Raw genomic sequence first — 16,010 nt, 5'->3', positions numbered from 1 at the left:
GATGGTTTCCTTTGATGAGCAGAAACTTTTTAGTTTGATGCCATCCCATTTGTTAATTCTTGTTTTAATTTTCTGAGCTTTGGAGATCTTGTTGAGGAAGTTACTACCTGTGCCTATACGTTGAAATGTTGAACCTATGCCGTCCTCTAATAACTTCACAGTCTTTGGTCTGATTTCCAGGTCTTTGATCCATCTCGAGTTGATTCCTATGCACGGTGAGAAGTAAGGATTTAGTTTCATCTTTCTACAGATGGATAGCCAGTTCTCCCAGTGCCATATGTTGAAAAGGCTCTCTTTTCTCTAACATATGAATTTGGCCCCTTTGTCAAAGATCAATTGACTATAAGTCTGTGGATTTGTTTCTGTATCTTCCATTCTGTTCCATTGGTCTATGTGCCTGATTTTTGTGCCAATACCATGCTGTTTTAACTACAATTGCTTTGTAGTATAATTTGAAGTCAGGGATTGTGATGCATCCTGCATGGTTCTTATTGCTGAGAACTGCCTTGGCTATTCTGGGTCTTTTGTTTCTCCAAATGAAATTCATGAATGATTATTTTCTAGGTCTATAAAGAATGTCACTGGCATTTTGATAAGAACTGTATTGAATCTGTGGATCACTTTTGGCAGAATGGCCATTTTGATGATATTTATTTTGCCTATCCATGAGCAAGGGAGATTTTTCCATCTTCCAAGGTCTTCTTCAATTTCTCTCTTTAACATTTTATAGTTTTCACTGTAGGTCTTTTCCATCTTTGGTTATTCCTAGGTATTTCATTGGTTTTGAAGTTATTGTAAAATGGAATTGTTTTATTTCTTCTTCGTGGATTAATTGTTGGCATATAGAAAAGCAACTGATTTCTTTAGGTTCATTTTGTATCCTGCCACTTTGTGAATTGGTTAATCAGCTCCAGTAGTCTTTTGGATGGGCTTTTTGGGTCTTCTAAATATAGGATCATGTCGTCTACAAACAAGGATAATTTTAATTCTTCTTTTCCTATTTGAATTCCTTTGATAACCTTGTCTTATGGCTGTGGCAAGAGTCTTGAGGACTATATTGAAAAGGAGTGGTGATAGTGGACAACCTTGTTTTGTTCCTGATTTTAGGGGGAATTCTTGCAGTTTTTGCCCATTCAATATGATATTGGCTTTAAGTTTAATAGCCTTAATGGTGTTGAGATACATTCCTTCTATTCCAATTTTCTGCAATGCTTTTTAACATGTCAAATGCTTTTGCATCATCTATTGATATGATCATGTGGTTTTTGTTCTCAGTTCTATTTTTGTGGTGAATAACCTGTATTGATTTGTGTATGTTGAACCAGCCTTGCTTTTCAAGGATGAAACCAACTTAGTCATGGTGTATAATTCTCTTGATATGGTTTTAAATGTGAATAGCTAAAGCCACGCATGGTGGTACATGCTTGTAATCCCCACACTTGGGAGGCTGTGACAGGATCACACAAGTTCAAAGCCAGCCTCAGCTACTTAATGAAGCTCTCAGCAGCTAATAAGGCCCTGTTTCCAAGTAAAGTATAAAATAGGTCTGGGAATATAGCCCATAGGTAGGAAAGCCCCTGGGTTCCACCCCCAGTACCACACACACAAAAAAATGTGAATAGCAGCCGGGTGGTGAATAGCAGTGGTGGTGCACGCTTGTAATCCCCATGCTTGGGAGGCAGAGACAGTAGGATCACGCAGGTTCGAAGCCAGCTGCGCGTGCTGGCTTTGGAGACCCTGTTTCCAAAAAAAAAAAAAAAAAAAGTAAAAATAGGTCTGAGAGTATAGCCCGGAGGTAGAAGGGCTTCCAGAAACCCCAGTACCACAAAAAAAAAAAAAAAAAAAAAGTGAATAGCTAGTATTTTGTTTAGAACTTTTGCATCTATATTCATCAAAGATATTGGTCTGTAATTTTATTTTCTTGAAGTATCTTTATTTGGTTTTGGTATTAATGTGATACTGGTTTAGTAGAAGGAGTTTGGAAGAATTCCATCTCTTTTGATTTCCCAGAATAAGTTGTGGAGTACTGGCATGAGTTTTCTGAAGGTTTTGTAGAATTCAGCTGAAAAACTATCTAGGCCTGGGTTTTTCTTTGATGGCAAAATTTGTATTGCTGTTTCTTTTTCTTTGCTTGCTATTGGTTGGTTTAGGCTTGTTATGTCCTCTTTGTTCAATTTAGGTAGGTTATATGTGCTTAAACATCTATTTCTTCCATGTTTTCCAGCCTACTGGAATATACATTTTCAAAATAGTTTCTGAAAATCCTTTGAATTTCCCTAGTGTCTGTGGTGATGTCTCCTTTTTCATTTCAGATTGAATTGATTTGAATTGATTCCTTTTTTTTTTTTTTTTGGTGGTACCGGGCTACACTCCCAGACCTATTTTTACATTTTTTTTAAAATTTGGAAACAGGGTCTCCTAAGCCAGCGCGTGTGCGGCTGGCTTCGAACCTGCGCGATCCTCCTGTCTCTGCCTCCCAAGCGTGGGGATTACAAGCATGAGCCACCACGCCTGGCCCTGATTCCTTCTTTTGGTTAGGTTGGCCAGGGGTTTGTCAATCTTATTAATATTTTCAAAGAAGCAGCTTTTTGTTTTGTTGATCCTTTGTATTGTTTTTTTTTAATTCTCTATTTCTGCTCTGATTTTAATTATTTCCTGCCTTCTGTTGGCCTTGGGGTTAGACTGTTGCTGTTTTTCTAGGTCCTTGATATGTAACAACAGGTTGTTTACTTGACAACTCTCTCTGTTTTTCTTATGTGGTCACTCAATGCTATAAACTTTTCTCTTAACACTGCCTTCAAAGTGTTCCATAGATCTTGGTATGCTCTATCTCTATTTTCATTTAATTCCAGAAATTAAAGAATTATTTACTCCCTTATTTCTGATCTTACCCACTCCTCATTCAATAGTGTATCATTCAATATCCATGTATTTAAATAGTTTATTTTGGTCTTCCTGTTGTTGATTTCTACTTTCATTCCATTGTGATCTGAAAAGATGCAGAGAATTATATTACATCTTTTGGAATTTGATGGTGCTTGCTTTGTGGCTCAGGATATGATCTATTTTGGGGAAGGTTCCATAGGCTGCTAAGAATGTGTTCTTGGTTAACTGGGCGTGGTGACGCACCCTTGTAATCCCCGCGCTTAGGAGGCGGAGACAGGAGGATCGCACAGGTTCGAAGCCAGCCGCGCTGGCGTAAGAGAACCTGTTTCCAAATAAAAAAGGTATAAAATAGGTCTGGGAGTGTAGCCCGAAGGTAGAAGGGTGTCCAGGAACCCCAGTACCATAAAAAAAAAAAAATGTGTTCTTGATTGAAATATTCTGTATGTGTCTATTAGGTCCATTTGGTTTATAGTTTTCTTTAGTTCTACAGAGTCTTTATTCATCTTTTGCCTTGAAGATCAATTCAGTGGTGTGGGTGGTGTGTTGAAGTCTCCCAATATTACTGATTTGGGTCTATTTGAGATCTGATGTCCTGAGGGTTTGTTTTACCAATGTGGGTGCACCCACATTTGGGGCATAAACATTTACTATCATTATATCTTCTTGCTGAATTGTTCCTTTTAATAAAAGGAAGTCCCCTGCTTTGTTTCTTTTGATGTATTTTAGCTTAAAGTTTGTTTTTTGGATGTCAGCATTGCTATCCTTGCTCATTTTTGGTCTCCATTAGTATATCTTTTTCTATCCTTTCACTTTTAGTCTATGAATATCACTGGCTGTAAAATGAGTTTCTTGCAAGCAGTATATATTTGGATTATGTTTTTTTAATTCACATTGCCAGTCTATGTCTTTAATTGGTGAGTTAAATCCTTTGAAGTTCAGTGTTATTGAGATATTTTTGTTTTCTGTGATTTTCTATATTGTTTGATATAATGTTATTTCTTTGCTTAGTTGCCCCGCTGATAGAATTCATTTCTTCTCTGATTCTGAAATTTGCTTCTTTTTGATTTAAGTATTTTCTCTAGTGCTGGCTTAGTATTCATGGATTTTTTGAGTTTCTGCTTATCATGAAACACTTTTCTTTCTCCATCGATTTTGAATAATAATCTTGCTGGATATAGGAGTTTTGATTGGAAGTTGTTCTCTTCCAGGGTCTGGATTACATCATACCAGTCTCTCCTGGCATACATGACTTGGGTTTTAAAGTCTGGAGTGATTTTTATTATTTTGCCCCTGAATATCAGCTGTTCTTTTGTTCTTACTGATTTTAAGATTCTTTCCTTAACATCTACACTGGCCATTTTGATTATTACATGGCATAGGGAGGTGCTTCTTTGATCTTGTCTTAACGTTGTTCTATATCTCTTGTACGTGGACGTTCAAGTCTCTTTCCAAATTTGGAAAAGTCGCTGAAATTATTTCTCTGAAGAGATTACAGATATCTTTGGTCTGTGCCTCTGTCTCTTCTTCAATGCCTTTTATCCATAGATTAGGATGTTTCATATTGTCCCATAGTTGTTGGATATTTAGGTTCTGTTGTTGTAATGTCTTCTGTATACTGTTGACTATTCTTTTGGTTTTGAATGAACTGTCTTCTAACAGTGATATTCTGTTTTCCATTTCATCTAATTTTCCACAATTTTTTTCTATTGCTTACCTCATTTTATTTATTGACTCTTTCATTTCAGGTCTCTTTCTGATTCTTTCTTAACATCTCAATTTCCTCTTTTATTTCCTATACACTTATTGTGAGGCCTTTCATCATATTGAACACCTGGATTCGAAATGTTCCTTCTTGCATTTTTTTTAGGTCAGTATTTGTGATTTTCCTTATTTCCTCACTGTTCCTCTTTCTCATATTTTCAGAATTTTCAGGTTTGTGCTTCTGTTGTCTTAGCATCTTTCTTTTTATGTGTGAGTCTGTGGATAACCTGTCTGATCCAATCTTGCCAGTATGGATTTAGAGGTGTCAGCAGGTTCATGCATGGATAAGTAGTGTTTTTTTTCCAATGGTGAGAGTTAGGTGAGGTGGGAGGAACTGGGGTGATGGGTATAGGAGTAGGGTAAAGTAGAGGATATGTAAATTGAGTAAAATTTTAAGTATAATAAGATAGTGTCTGGTTGAGAATGAGAGATGATGATATAGTAGGATTCTTGTAGTTAATAGAGAGTATTTAGCTGGGTGCAGTAGCACACACTTGTAAACTCAGAATTTGGGAGTCTGAGACAGGAAGACTGAGGTTTGTCGACAGCTTCAGCAACTTAGTGAAGCCCTTTGCAACTCACTGAGACCCTGTTTCAAAATAAAGAATAAGCCGGGCGTGGTGGTGCACACTTATAATCCCCATGCTTGGGAGACTGAGACAGAAGGATCACACGGGTTCGAAGCCAGCCTCAGCTACTTAGTGAGGCTCTCAGCAACTTAGTGAGACCCCGTTTTCAAATAAAATATAAAAAAGGTCTGGGAGCATAGCCTGGAGGTAGAAAGCCTCTGGGTTCTACCCCCAGTACCACAAAAAATAAAATAAATAAATAAAAAATAGGGCTGGGGGTGTCATTAAGGAGTAGAATTCTCCTGGGATCCATCCTCAGTACCCTATTTAAAAAATAGAGTATTTAGTTATGGAGATATGAAATAGCCTGAATATAAAACAAGGAGATATAGAAAGAGAAAAAAAGTTTTGAGAGGACAGTAGATAGGATAGAGGAAGGAATTTGTAAAAGGAGTGGGGGAGGGAGCAAAAAAACATGCATATAAAAAAAACCTAACAATTGTAAGAATAAATTAAAGGCAAAAAAAAAATACCCACCCCCAGTACTGCTAATTTATATATACAGGGCCTGTATAACATCTGTTGTCGTTAGTAGCTTCTGGAGTATGTTTCTTTTCTTTTCTTTTTTTTTTTTTTTTTTTTTTTTTGCAGGTCTTGGGATGGAACCCAGGGACATTCGACCTCTGAGCTACACCCCCTGCCCTATTTTTTATTCTTTATTTTGAAACCGGGTTTTGCTGAGTTGCAGAGGTCTCACTAAATAGCCGAGGCTGTCCGCGAACTGTGATCCTCTGGGCTCAGCCTCCTGAATGCTGGGATTATAAGTGTGTGCCACCACACCTAGCTTGAAGTATTTTTCAATATCTTTCATTTGCTCTGTAACCTTTTGTCAGCTTTCAGACCCACTTTATGAATGTTTGTGCCCCTCTCTCACCTCTGACTGCTTTGTGTTCAGGTATCAGATTGGCAGTTGTAACAGTACATTAGTACTGTGTAGGCACAAGGTTCTGTGCTTTCAGCCCTAGGTTCTGCACTCTTTGGCCCTGGGCTCTATGCCTTATGGCCCTGGGCCCTACACTCTCAGGCCCTAGGTTCCATGTTCTCCACCTTAGGTTCTGTGTGCTCTCCGCTCTAGGCTCCGTGTACTCTTTGCCCTGGGTTCAGCGATCTCTGGCTCTGTGCTCCATGTTCTCCAGCCTTGGGCTCTGCAATCTCAGACCTTATAATCTGCGCTTTCAGGCCCTCAGTTCTGTACTTTCCAGCCTGGGCTTTGTGCCTTCTGGCCTTGGGCCTGCACCTCCCTACCTGCTCCACAGGAGGAAGGGTGTGCAGTGTAATCTCGGAGTGACCCCCTGTGACCCTGTGCTGGTACTGCACCCTGGGCACTATGGATCCTTCCTGTGTCTCTGTAGGTTCTAACCTGACCACCTCAGGGGTGGGCCTCCAGATCTTAGTTCACCAGGATCCCCACAGCTGCTCTGGGCTGTCATCCACCGAGTAACACAACGCAGTTACATTGCTGTCCTATGGGCCAGGTCTCTGGAGGGCATAGTGCACCACTGCAGGTGCCGGCTTCTGGTGATTGCATGGGCTTTGGGATCTTTTCTCTATCCCTGAAGCATGGTGCTCGTTGCTTAAGATGTTGGAGCTCTGCTGCCGCTTTCTGCACTTCAAGTCTTTGGTGTACTTGCTGGAATTTCTTGGGGCTGCAGAGCCAGCAGTCGTAATTTGGGCCGGGTGCTACACCAGGTCAGTGGTGCAACTCGGGCTCTTGCTGCGGATCTCACGATCTGAGTTTCAGATATCCTTCTGCCGTGGTTCCCTTTTTGTGTTTTTGTTCATAAGTATCTTCGTTGTTTTGTTTTTCTTGTCAAAAAGCTGCCCTCTTGGTAGTTGATTTTTTTTTTTATTACAGCTACTGAGATGTGCTGCATCCCACAGTTGCCATTTTCTTCCTCTTTTTATTTTTTTTATTTTTTATTTTTTTTATTTTTTTTTTTAGGGTCTGGAAGTAGAATCCAGGGGCATTTGACCTCTGAGCTACACCCCCTGCCCTATTTTTTAAATTCTTTTTATTTTGAAACCGGGTCTCACTGAGTTGCAGAGGGCCTCACTAAGTAGCTGAGGTTGTCTGTGAACCACGATCCTCCAGTCTCAGCCTCCTGAATGCTGGGATTACAAGTGTGCACCACCATGCCCAGCTTCTTTTTTGATTCTTGAAAAAGGGTCTCACTAAGTTGTGGATGGCCTAACTTAGTAGCTGAGACTGGCTGAGAACCCGGATCCTCTTGTCTCAACCTCCCAAGTACTAGGATTACAAACATGCGCCACCATGCCTGGCTACAAAAGATATTTTTAATAATACTTTATCAAAAATTTTAATATTTTATTTAGTTGGGCATGGTGGTACACACCTGTTATCTCAGTACTTAGGAAGCTGAGACAGGAAGATTGCTGATTTGAGGACAGCCTGAGTAAATAGTGAGACTGTTATCAACCTAACAAGACCCTATTTCAAAATAAAATAAAATAAAATAAGGCTAAGGATATAGCTTGGAAGTAGAATATCCCTGGGTTCAATCCCTAGTGCCACACACAAACACACCCACACCCACACATACACAAAATAATATTTTATTTAACCCAGTATACCAAAAATGTAATGATTTCATCAGAATAAAAACTGAGATGGTTTACATTCTTTTTCTTTGCGCATCTTCAAAATCTTACATGCATGTATACTGATAACACATCTCAATTTGAATTAGTCACATTTCAAGGAATGACACTCACATGAATCTTAACTATAATGGAAGACAATGACTGGCCCCTTTTCCTGCCTGGCGGTCCTATTTGTAGAGGAGTATTGTGCTGTCTGCCAATCTCCAAACTCTATTCCTATTCTTATAGATTACATCAAGACATATCATTAGCAGAATTTACTCATTATCAAAGATTAAACTGTGAGCCAGGCGTGGTGGCGCACGCTTGTAATCCCCACGCTTGGGAGGCGGAGACAGGAGGATCGCGCTGGTTCGAAGCCAGCCTCGCTAGCTTAAGAGACTCTGTTTCCACATAAAAATGTTAAAAAATAGGTCTGGGAGTGTAGCCCGTGGGAGTGTATCCCGGAGGTAGAAGGGCTTCCAGGAACCCCAGTACCACCAAAAAAAAAAAAAAAAAAAAAAAAAAAAAAAAGATTAAACTGTGAGACCAGTCCTGTGTCTGAGACAACATGCAGGCCACCATGAAGAGGCTAACTCAACCATCTGCCCTCTGCAGACACTAGCAGACATTAGCAACTTTCTGATTTCCTGCCTATACTGTGCATGCATCCTCTCCGGTAACCTTCTGTGAAGGAAGGGGTTACGTCTCCCCTGCCATCCTATCCATGGAAGAGATACAGGGTGTGGTCTTTGTGCACAGGATATGTATCTTTACATGCATGACCATTACATGCATGACCATGGGCTCAGCATCGGCCACAGCCAGCTTCTCAGCTTGTCACTGTGTTTTCCAATTAGTTACAACATATTCCACATTTGCTCAATATAAGCAGTAACTTCTGTGACCTCTTTTTCAAAACAATTTCTCATAGTCTAGTACACCAATTAAAAAGTAACTGAAAATTCTCCACTAGTCAGAATCCTATTTATTCTGTCTTCATTAACTTTGTTCCTCCAGCACACAACAAAATCAAGAGTGGCTGAAGCTGGGTGTGGTGTAATCTGTAATCTCCTTATTTGGGAAAGAATGAGACAGGAGGATTGCAGGTTTGTAGCCAGCTTCAGTTACTTAGTGAAGCTCTCTGCAACTTAGAGAGACACTGTTTCCAAATAAAAAATAAAATAGGGCTGGGATGTAGCTCAGTGGTAGAATGCTGCTGGGTTCAATCCCTAGTACCCCCCCCACACACACATAGCAAAATAAAACAGTATGTAAATAACTAATAGTGAAACCTATTACCAGAAAAACAAACAAAAGCCTATATTTTTCAGTGACAGAAATAACCTTGTGATATAATAACCTTTAGCTAGTCTTGAGAATGAGTATAGAGTAACATCTGAAAGAACATCAGAGTACAAAATGAGATCTTATGACTTTATTCTGTCTGAAATAAATTTGCACTTTAATAATACTGGTATTAATCAAATTATAGTCAGCTTTGTGATTTTAGCACAAAACCCCTCCAACTCCTAATCAAGTATTCCTTGTTTTGTAAACTACTGACATATAAAATCTTTTATTTATTTATTTTTTGTAGTATTGGGCATTGAACCTACCTGATAGTGGGGTGCTCTACCACTGAGCAATATCCAAGCTCTTTATTTTGAGACAGTGTCTGGCTAAGTTGTTGAAGCGAGTTTCAAATTTACAATCCTCGTGCTTTAGCCTCTTGAGTGGCTGGGATTATAAACATGTGCCACCACACTTGGCACAACATGGGCATTTTTTCTTCTTTTTTTGTGGTACTGAAGATTGAGTTCAGGGGCCTTTTACCTCTGAGGTATTCCTCCAACCCTATTTTTAATTTTTTTATTGCAAAACAGGGTCTCACTAAGTTGTGGAGAGCCTGGCTAAATTGCTGAGGCTGGCTGTGAACCTGCAATCTTCCTGTTTCAGCTTCCCAAGTACTGGATTAAGCAATTTGTATCATTTAAAACATTTACTTAGCCAGGCATGATGGCGCACGCTTGTAATCCCAGCGCTTAGGAGGCTGAGACAGGAGGACAGCACAGATTTGAAGCCAGCCTCAGCTACTTAGTGAGGCTCTCAGAAATTTAGTGAAACCCTGTTTCCAAGTAAAGAATAAAATAGGTCTGGTAGTATAGCCCAAAGGTATAAAAGCCTCTGGGTTCCACCCCCAGTACCACAAAAAAAGTAAATAAAAATAAAACATTTACTTAGCTAGGCATGGTAGTACATGCCTATAATACCAGTATTTGGAAGGCTGAGACAAGAAGATCCAAGGTTTGGGGACAGCCTCAGAAATTTGGTGAGACCCTGTTTCCAAATAAAATATAAAATAGGTCTGGGAGTGTAGCCTGGAGGTAGAAAACCCCTGAGTTCCACCCCCAGTACCACCAAAAAAAAAAAAAAAAAAAAAAAAAAAAGTAAATAAAAAGGCCTGGGGGTATAGCTCAGAGGTAGAATGGCCTAATAGCCCCCCAAATTAATTTTTACTTATCTATTAATTTGTAAATATTTATAAAGAGTAGATAAGTTTGTTTTTTTTTTTTCTTTTTTGGTACCTGGGATTGAACCCAGGGGCATTCTACCTCTGAGCTACACCTCCAGCCCTATTTTATTTTTTATTTTGAGACAGTGTCAAAAAATCATTGCTGAGGCTGGCTGGAAACCTGCGATCCTCCTATCTCAGGCTCCCAGGCACTGGGATTACAGACATGCGCTTGCTGCATGGAGGCTGGAAGGTGGTCTAACAAACACCCTCGCTCTTCTGCAGAGCGCCCTCCCAGCACTTGCTCGCCTCTGCCCTGTTGTTTATTCCATTAGTCTCCTCTAAATGCCCTTCCTTTCAGCTGTATTATCAACTTCTAGGTTCAACTTCTCTAGGAAATCTTTCCTGAAAGCCTCAAATTAAAATGTTATCTGTCCTCTCTGAATTTTTGAAGTGCTCACTACCAACATTAGTTGTTCTCTGTGTTAAGCCTTCATTCCTTGTCTACCCACCAGTCTCCTTTCAGGAGCCAGTGATGGGCACCCAAAAGGCATTTAGTGAGCACTATAATGGTAGGTACTTGTCCCCTGCTTAGTCACTTGAGCCACGGTGCTACCTTCTTCCTTACTGACATGAGGGAGGGAGCTGAAACATGTCTACAGCTGTCTTCCAGCTATATGCAGTGCTGCTTGCGGGGCTTTCCTCCTCTTGCCCCCTCAGAGCTGGTGTTCTGCTCATGTCTGTCCACGCACACAGCCCTGGCCCCACACACCTCATTCCACTCACGTCCCTAGCAGTCCCCTCTGCTGGCTTCTTATCAGGCACGATATCCAGGCAGAAACTGGCCAGCATAAAAATAGCCCACAACAAGCTCTCAGCCATAAGAAATAAAACTTACCAGGTAATAAAGGAATGAGAGGTTGGTTGCAGCTGCACTTTTCACTCTACTGTCCTTTTTTTCAAACATTTTTAAGGTATCTACGGCCTAGAAATAAAAAATCTGAAGTTACCACCACTCTACTTAACAGTATTTGAGCTTATGGGGAAGAAGTTGACATAGAGGTTGAGACCAGGGAAGGCACAGGAGGGTACATTAGTATGTACAAGAAACAGATGGAAGCTAGATGTGCTTGCTGGTGCTTGGAAGGCTGAGACAGGAAGATTACAGGTTCAAAGTCAGCATTAGAAATGTGGCGAGTCTCTCAGCAACTTAGGGAGACCTTGTTTTCAAATAAAAAATAAAATAAGGCTGGGTGTATAGCTGGAAGGTAGACTGCTCCTGGGTTCTATTCTCATATCTCCAGTACAAGAAGAAAGAAAGAAAAAACAAGAAATGAGAGAAAGAAACAAGGAAGATTAAGAACCAGAATTTATAAATAAGAATAAAATAGAAATTCTAAAACTAAAAATATAGTAACTGAAATGAAGGAGACATACCTGAGTTTAGCACAGTATATTAGATACAGCTACAGAGAGGACTGGTGATAAAGAAAACTCAGTAGTGGATACTGCACTCATGAGTCACATGAAGAAAGTAAGTGCTTGCCCTCTGTAAAGGGGTGAGGAGGAGGCTTTACAAGGCTCTGATAAGGTTACGGTTGCTTTTTTTGTTTGTTTGTTTTTGCAGTGCTGGGGATGGAATCCAGGGGTATTAGACCTCTGAGCTACACCCCCTGCCCTATTTTTTATTCTTTATTTTGAAACCGTGTCTCAGTGAGTTGCAGAGGGCCTCACTAAGGAGCTGAGGCTATCCATGAACCGCGATCCTCTGGTCTCAGCCTCCTGAATGCTGGGATTACAAGCTTGAGCCACCACGCCCGGGTGAAAGTACTTTTTAACTATCTGGCAAATCTGAGGTAATGCTAACCCAACAGGATATGTGGGATAGCCAGACACCTAGCAAGAAAGACAATGAATACTCAGCCTAGAAAGTTTCTGCGGAGTATCAGAAAGAAAAAGTAGAAGCTGGGCATGGTGGTGCATGCCTATTTTGGGGGGTGGGTGCTAGGGATGGAACCCAAAGGCATTCTTCCTCCAAGCTATACCCCCAGCCGATCTTTCTTTCTTTCTCTTTCCTTCTTTCTATTATTATTATTTTATTTATTTATTATTATTATTATTATTTTTGGTGGTACTGGGGTTCCTGGAAGCCCTTCTACCTCTGGGCTACATTCCCAGACCTATTTTTTATATTTTTATTTAGAAACAGGGTCTCTTAAGCCAACACAGCTAGCTTTGAACCTGTGTGATGCTCCTGTCTCTGCCTTCTAAGTGCGGGGATTTGTACCAGTATTGGGAATGGCCTAGGAAGATTTGAGAAAGCTATTAATAGATTTCAAAAATTGGGTGAGGGGCAAATCTGTGCAAGGACTTGGTTTCTGCCTAAAAGTAGGCAACTATTCCAATGTAAACTAACCTAGCTAAAAGTAATTAACAAGTCAATAGAAGAGGAGAACTAGGCCTTTCTCTATCTAAAGACAGATCTACATGATAATCTAGGGAGGTGGAACAGAGTTTGACCTTTCCCTTCATGAAAGGAGACACCTTGCCACACCTGGCTGGGGGAGGTACCTTACAGGGTTAAGGGGCGGTACCTTACAGAGACGTTCACTAGTTCACTACATCAGAATCACATAAACAAGATGGAGGTCTTGGGTATAAAAGGTCGAGTCCACGTGTGATCCCTTTGGTATATTCATTTGAGTCACCCCTCCATGCTAGTCTGGTATGGAGCTGTAGCTATCTTCTGTATTTCTATCTTTTAATAAACTTCTTTAAATCTTCAGCAACTGTCTAAGCTATACATATTTATTCTTAGCTTAGGACAAGAACCCACAGTTCATTTATGTTTTTGGTCATTTTGGGTTTGGTTGTGGTTTGAGGGAAAGTTCGTCCAGGACCCTAACAGGGGTCCCTGGGAACAGTTTCCCCATGACCACATTCTCTCAATCCATAACATTTTTGGCGCCCACGCAGGGCTTTGTTTTGGGTCATCCCACTATGTCACTCTGGCGTGGTGCTTTGCTCAAAGCTCTAGCTTTCCCTCTTTCTAAGGGCGCCAAACCGTATCATTTTTGGCGCTCAACGTCTTGGGGCAACATGGGGCACGTGGCTCTGTATTTTTCATGGGACTTTTTGGCCTGTGGGTCGATGGGCAGCAGCAGTTTTAGCTCCAGTTTTAGCTGTTGAGCTTTAAAACAGCTATAGAGCAACCTTCACATCACTGCATCTCTGAAAGTGACTTCCAGGGCATCTCGTCGGTGGTCCTAGTACCACTGCACCCCAAAAGGTATGTAACTTCCTGGAGCGATAAGGAGTTCCCCCAGAATGCCGTGATCATCTGGCGTCTGGGAGGCAATTCTGGTTCGTGGGGAACCCCCGGCCAAGGAATTAGCCTGCAGTCGAATCCCCTCCAGGAAGAAACTCCTTTAAATAGTGTAGGCTTGATAGGCCCAATGAGTGCCCATCCATTCTGCCCACATCACAGATGGGACACTTTTAAAAGCCCTATACAAAGTTAAATCTAAGAGAAATGCCCATGGCCCACCTCCAGAAAAATTCTCAAATAGGAGACGCTAGCCAGCACTCATTTCTAAATAGCAGTGAGGTTTTTGCCCCGGCAATTAGAAACAGATTCTAGGGAAATAAGCTAAAGGAGGGTAAATGGACAGAGAAAGCTCCCCAAACAGGAGACGCAAGCCAGCATATGGTAGTTAATTTTTTTTTTCGGTGGTTAGAAACTGGTTCTCGGAAGATAAGCTAGTTTGTTTTTAGTGGCAGGGTCTAGAAAGCGTGGCCATTAGCAACTGCAGCCACATGCACCCTGTTGGTCGCTATGACAGGTCGTAGTCACCGGCAATTAGTGGAAGCCATGAATGGGTAAGCTTTTCCAAGAGCTCAAAAAGAAAAGGACAAAACCTAGTAAAAGTTTCAGCCAGGCAGGTCTGCTAGGTGAATGACCACACCCAGGGGACATTGTCTGGCATTCACCAGGCAGCTACAGCTCCATTTGCATAAGAAAAGCCCTGGGGAGGAGGCAGCTCAGGAGGAGGCCACGCCCGGCCGCTGGCAGCCTGGGATTCTTAGGCCTCTCAGAAATTGAAATAGTTACAGGGAAGCAAGTTAATAAGATTTTGTTGAAAATGGTAATATTTTCAGCTAGAAAACCTCATTGAGAGAAAGGACAGGCGCTGTGGAAACGGTTGCAAGGCAGGAGGGAGGTGGTTACAACTCCAAGCTTGCACTAGCTTTCTGGTGGACAGTGACACTACTTCACTGCTCCATGAGGTTCCAGCTGGACGCCCCCGGCTGGGCCACTAGATTTAGGGGTGCAGGGAACTTCATCCAGACAGAGAAAGGCCGCACAGACTTCTGTCTTAAGATGAGATTCCAGCAATATCCTAAATGCTAGGGTAATTAATTGGTTTTTGAGTGGGAAGCTCTGGGGAGAGAGGGCGACCTTGCCCAGACAGGCCACTAAAACCATACCCTTTCTCTCTCAGATGGGATCCCAGCCATCCAAAGCAAATGCTGGATCTTCATTCACACGTGTTCTCCAAAGCAGGGGGGAAAAGCTGGGTCCCAAACACTAAAGCTCTCGTGGTTTTTTCTGCACCCAAGTATGGTCACAGTATGCGCTGGGGGATGGAGATACATGGCCCCTTCAGGGTTTAAATTATAACACTATTTGGCAACTAGGTCTATTTGGTAAAAAGGAAGAAAGATAGATAAAAGTAGCTTATCTTCAACTGTTCTTTAACTTCAGATACCACCCAGATTTCTTTAATGATTGCAGGGTTGAGACAATTGTGACAGCCTTGGCTACAGTAGTATGGGGAAGAGAGTTTAAAGTTCAATCTGTCCATATGCAGTTCTTTCTTAAGGTTTGAGTGTAAGGCTATATCACCACCTCAAAGGATAGGTGTTGGCATTCTTAAATCTTTATCTGGTAGAATGAGAGGCCATCCTCAGACTGCAGGCTGCCAATTTGGTCTAACAGGGACTTGAAAAGGGAAAGACAGACGGACAAAAGCCCGAAAGAACTCTGGCTGAGCACAGAAGTCTAGGCTCAAGTCTGTTTAAGGATGGAGAAGAAAGGGCAACTCTGGAGGAAATGCTCTCAACCAGACCAAAAACGCCCTCCAAGGCCTGGCTCATGGTGTAAAGGGGGACGACCAAATGGCTGAGCGCCCCCAGTTCCGGAGGGGACTAGGGTCCCAAGACCTAGGTTCCTAGTGATTCCTCCCAGTGAATTAGGACTAAAAAAGCCTTAGGCGATTGCAGTGAGATTTCAGAGGCCAGATCTAAGGCGGTGTCCTTCTTTCCTAGCTCAAGGTCCAAAAACTTAAGGTGGGGGGGGGGCCTTAACAGGCCAGCCCTGAGCCATCTCTATACTCAAGATTTAGCCTGCGGCATCCAGAATGACCTTCCATTCTCCCAGTCTTAGCCATACCAGATATTTCAGCTTCTCTGCTAACCAAGTGATATAATGTCAGAAAACAAAAGTTTTTTTTCCTTTTGCTGGCTACACTAAAGTTATTGCTCAAAGATTTTTTTTTTTATCTCAATCAGTCTTAGCTAAAATGGTTACTTCAGAAAAGTTGTCCAATTAGATTCCT

At 41.4% G+C, this 16,010-nt stretch overlaps 1 protein-coding gene across 4 annotated transcripts in view; it reads right to left on the bottom strand.

Annotated features, from left to right (window-relative positions):
• The window catches only part of IFT88 (intraflagellar transport 88), a gene marked incomplete at both ends in the record, with an annotated part of 125,627 nt that overhangs the window by 63,898 nt on the left and 45,719 nt on the right, over positions 1-16,010 (bottom strand). For all 4 annotated transcript variants that reach the window (XM_080690095.1, XM_080690094.1, XM_080690097.1 and 1 more), the window contains one exon: positions 11,291-11,377. In XM_080690095.1, the coding sequence (XP_080546221.1) occupies positions 11,291-11,377 (87 nt within the window). The remainder of the gene's footprint in view (positions 1-11,290; positions 11,378-16,010) is intronic.

This window comes from Muscardinus avellanarius, assembly GCF_963383645.1.
Source record: "Muscardinus avellanarius genome assembly, chromosome: 2".
Lineage (NCBI taxonomy): Eukaryota > Metazoa > Chordata > Mammalia > Rodentia > Gliridae > Muscardinus > Muscardinus avellanarius.
The sequence above is the reverse complement of the archived record's forward strand: the minus strand, read 5'-3'. Positions and strand labels throughout refer to the sequence as shown.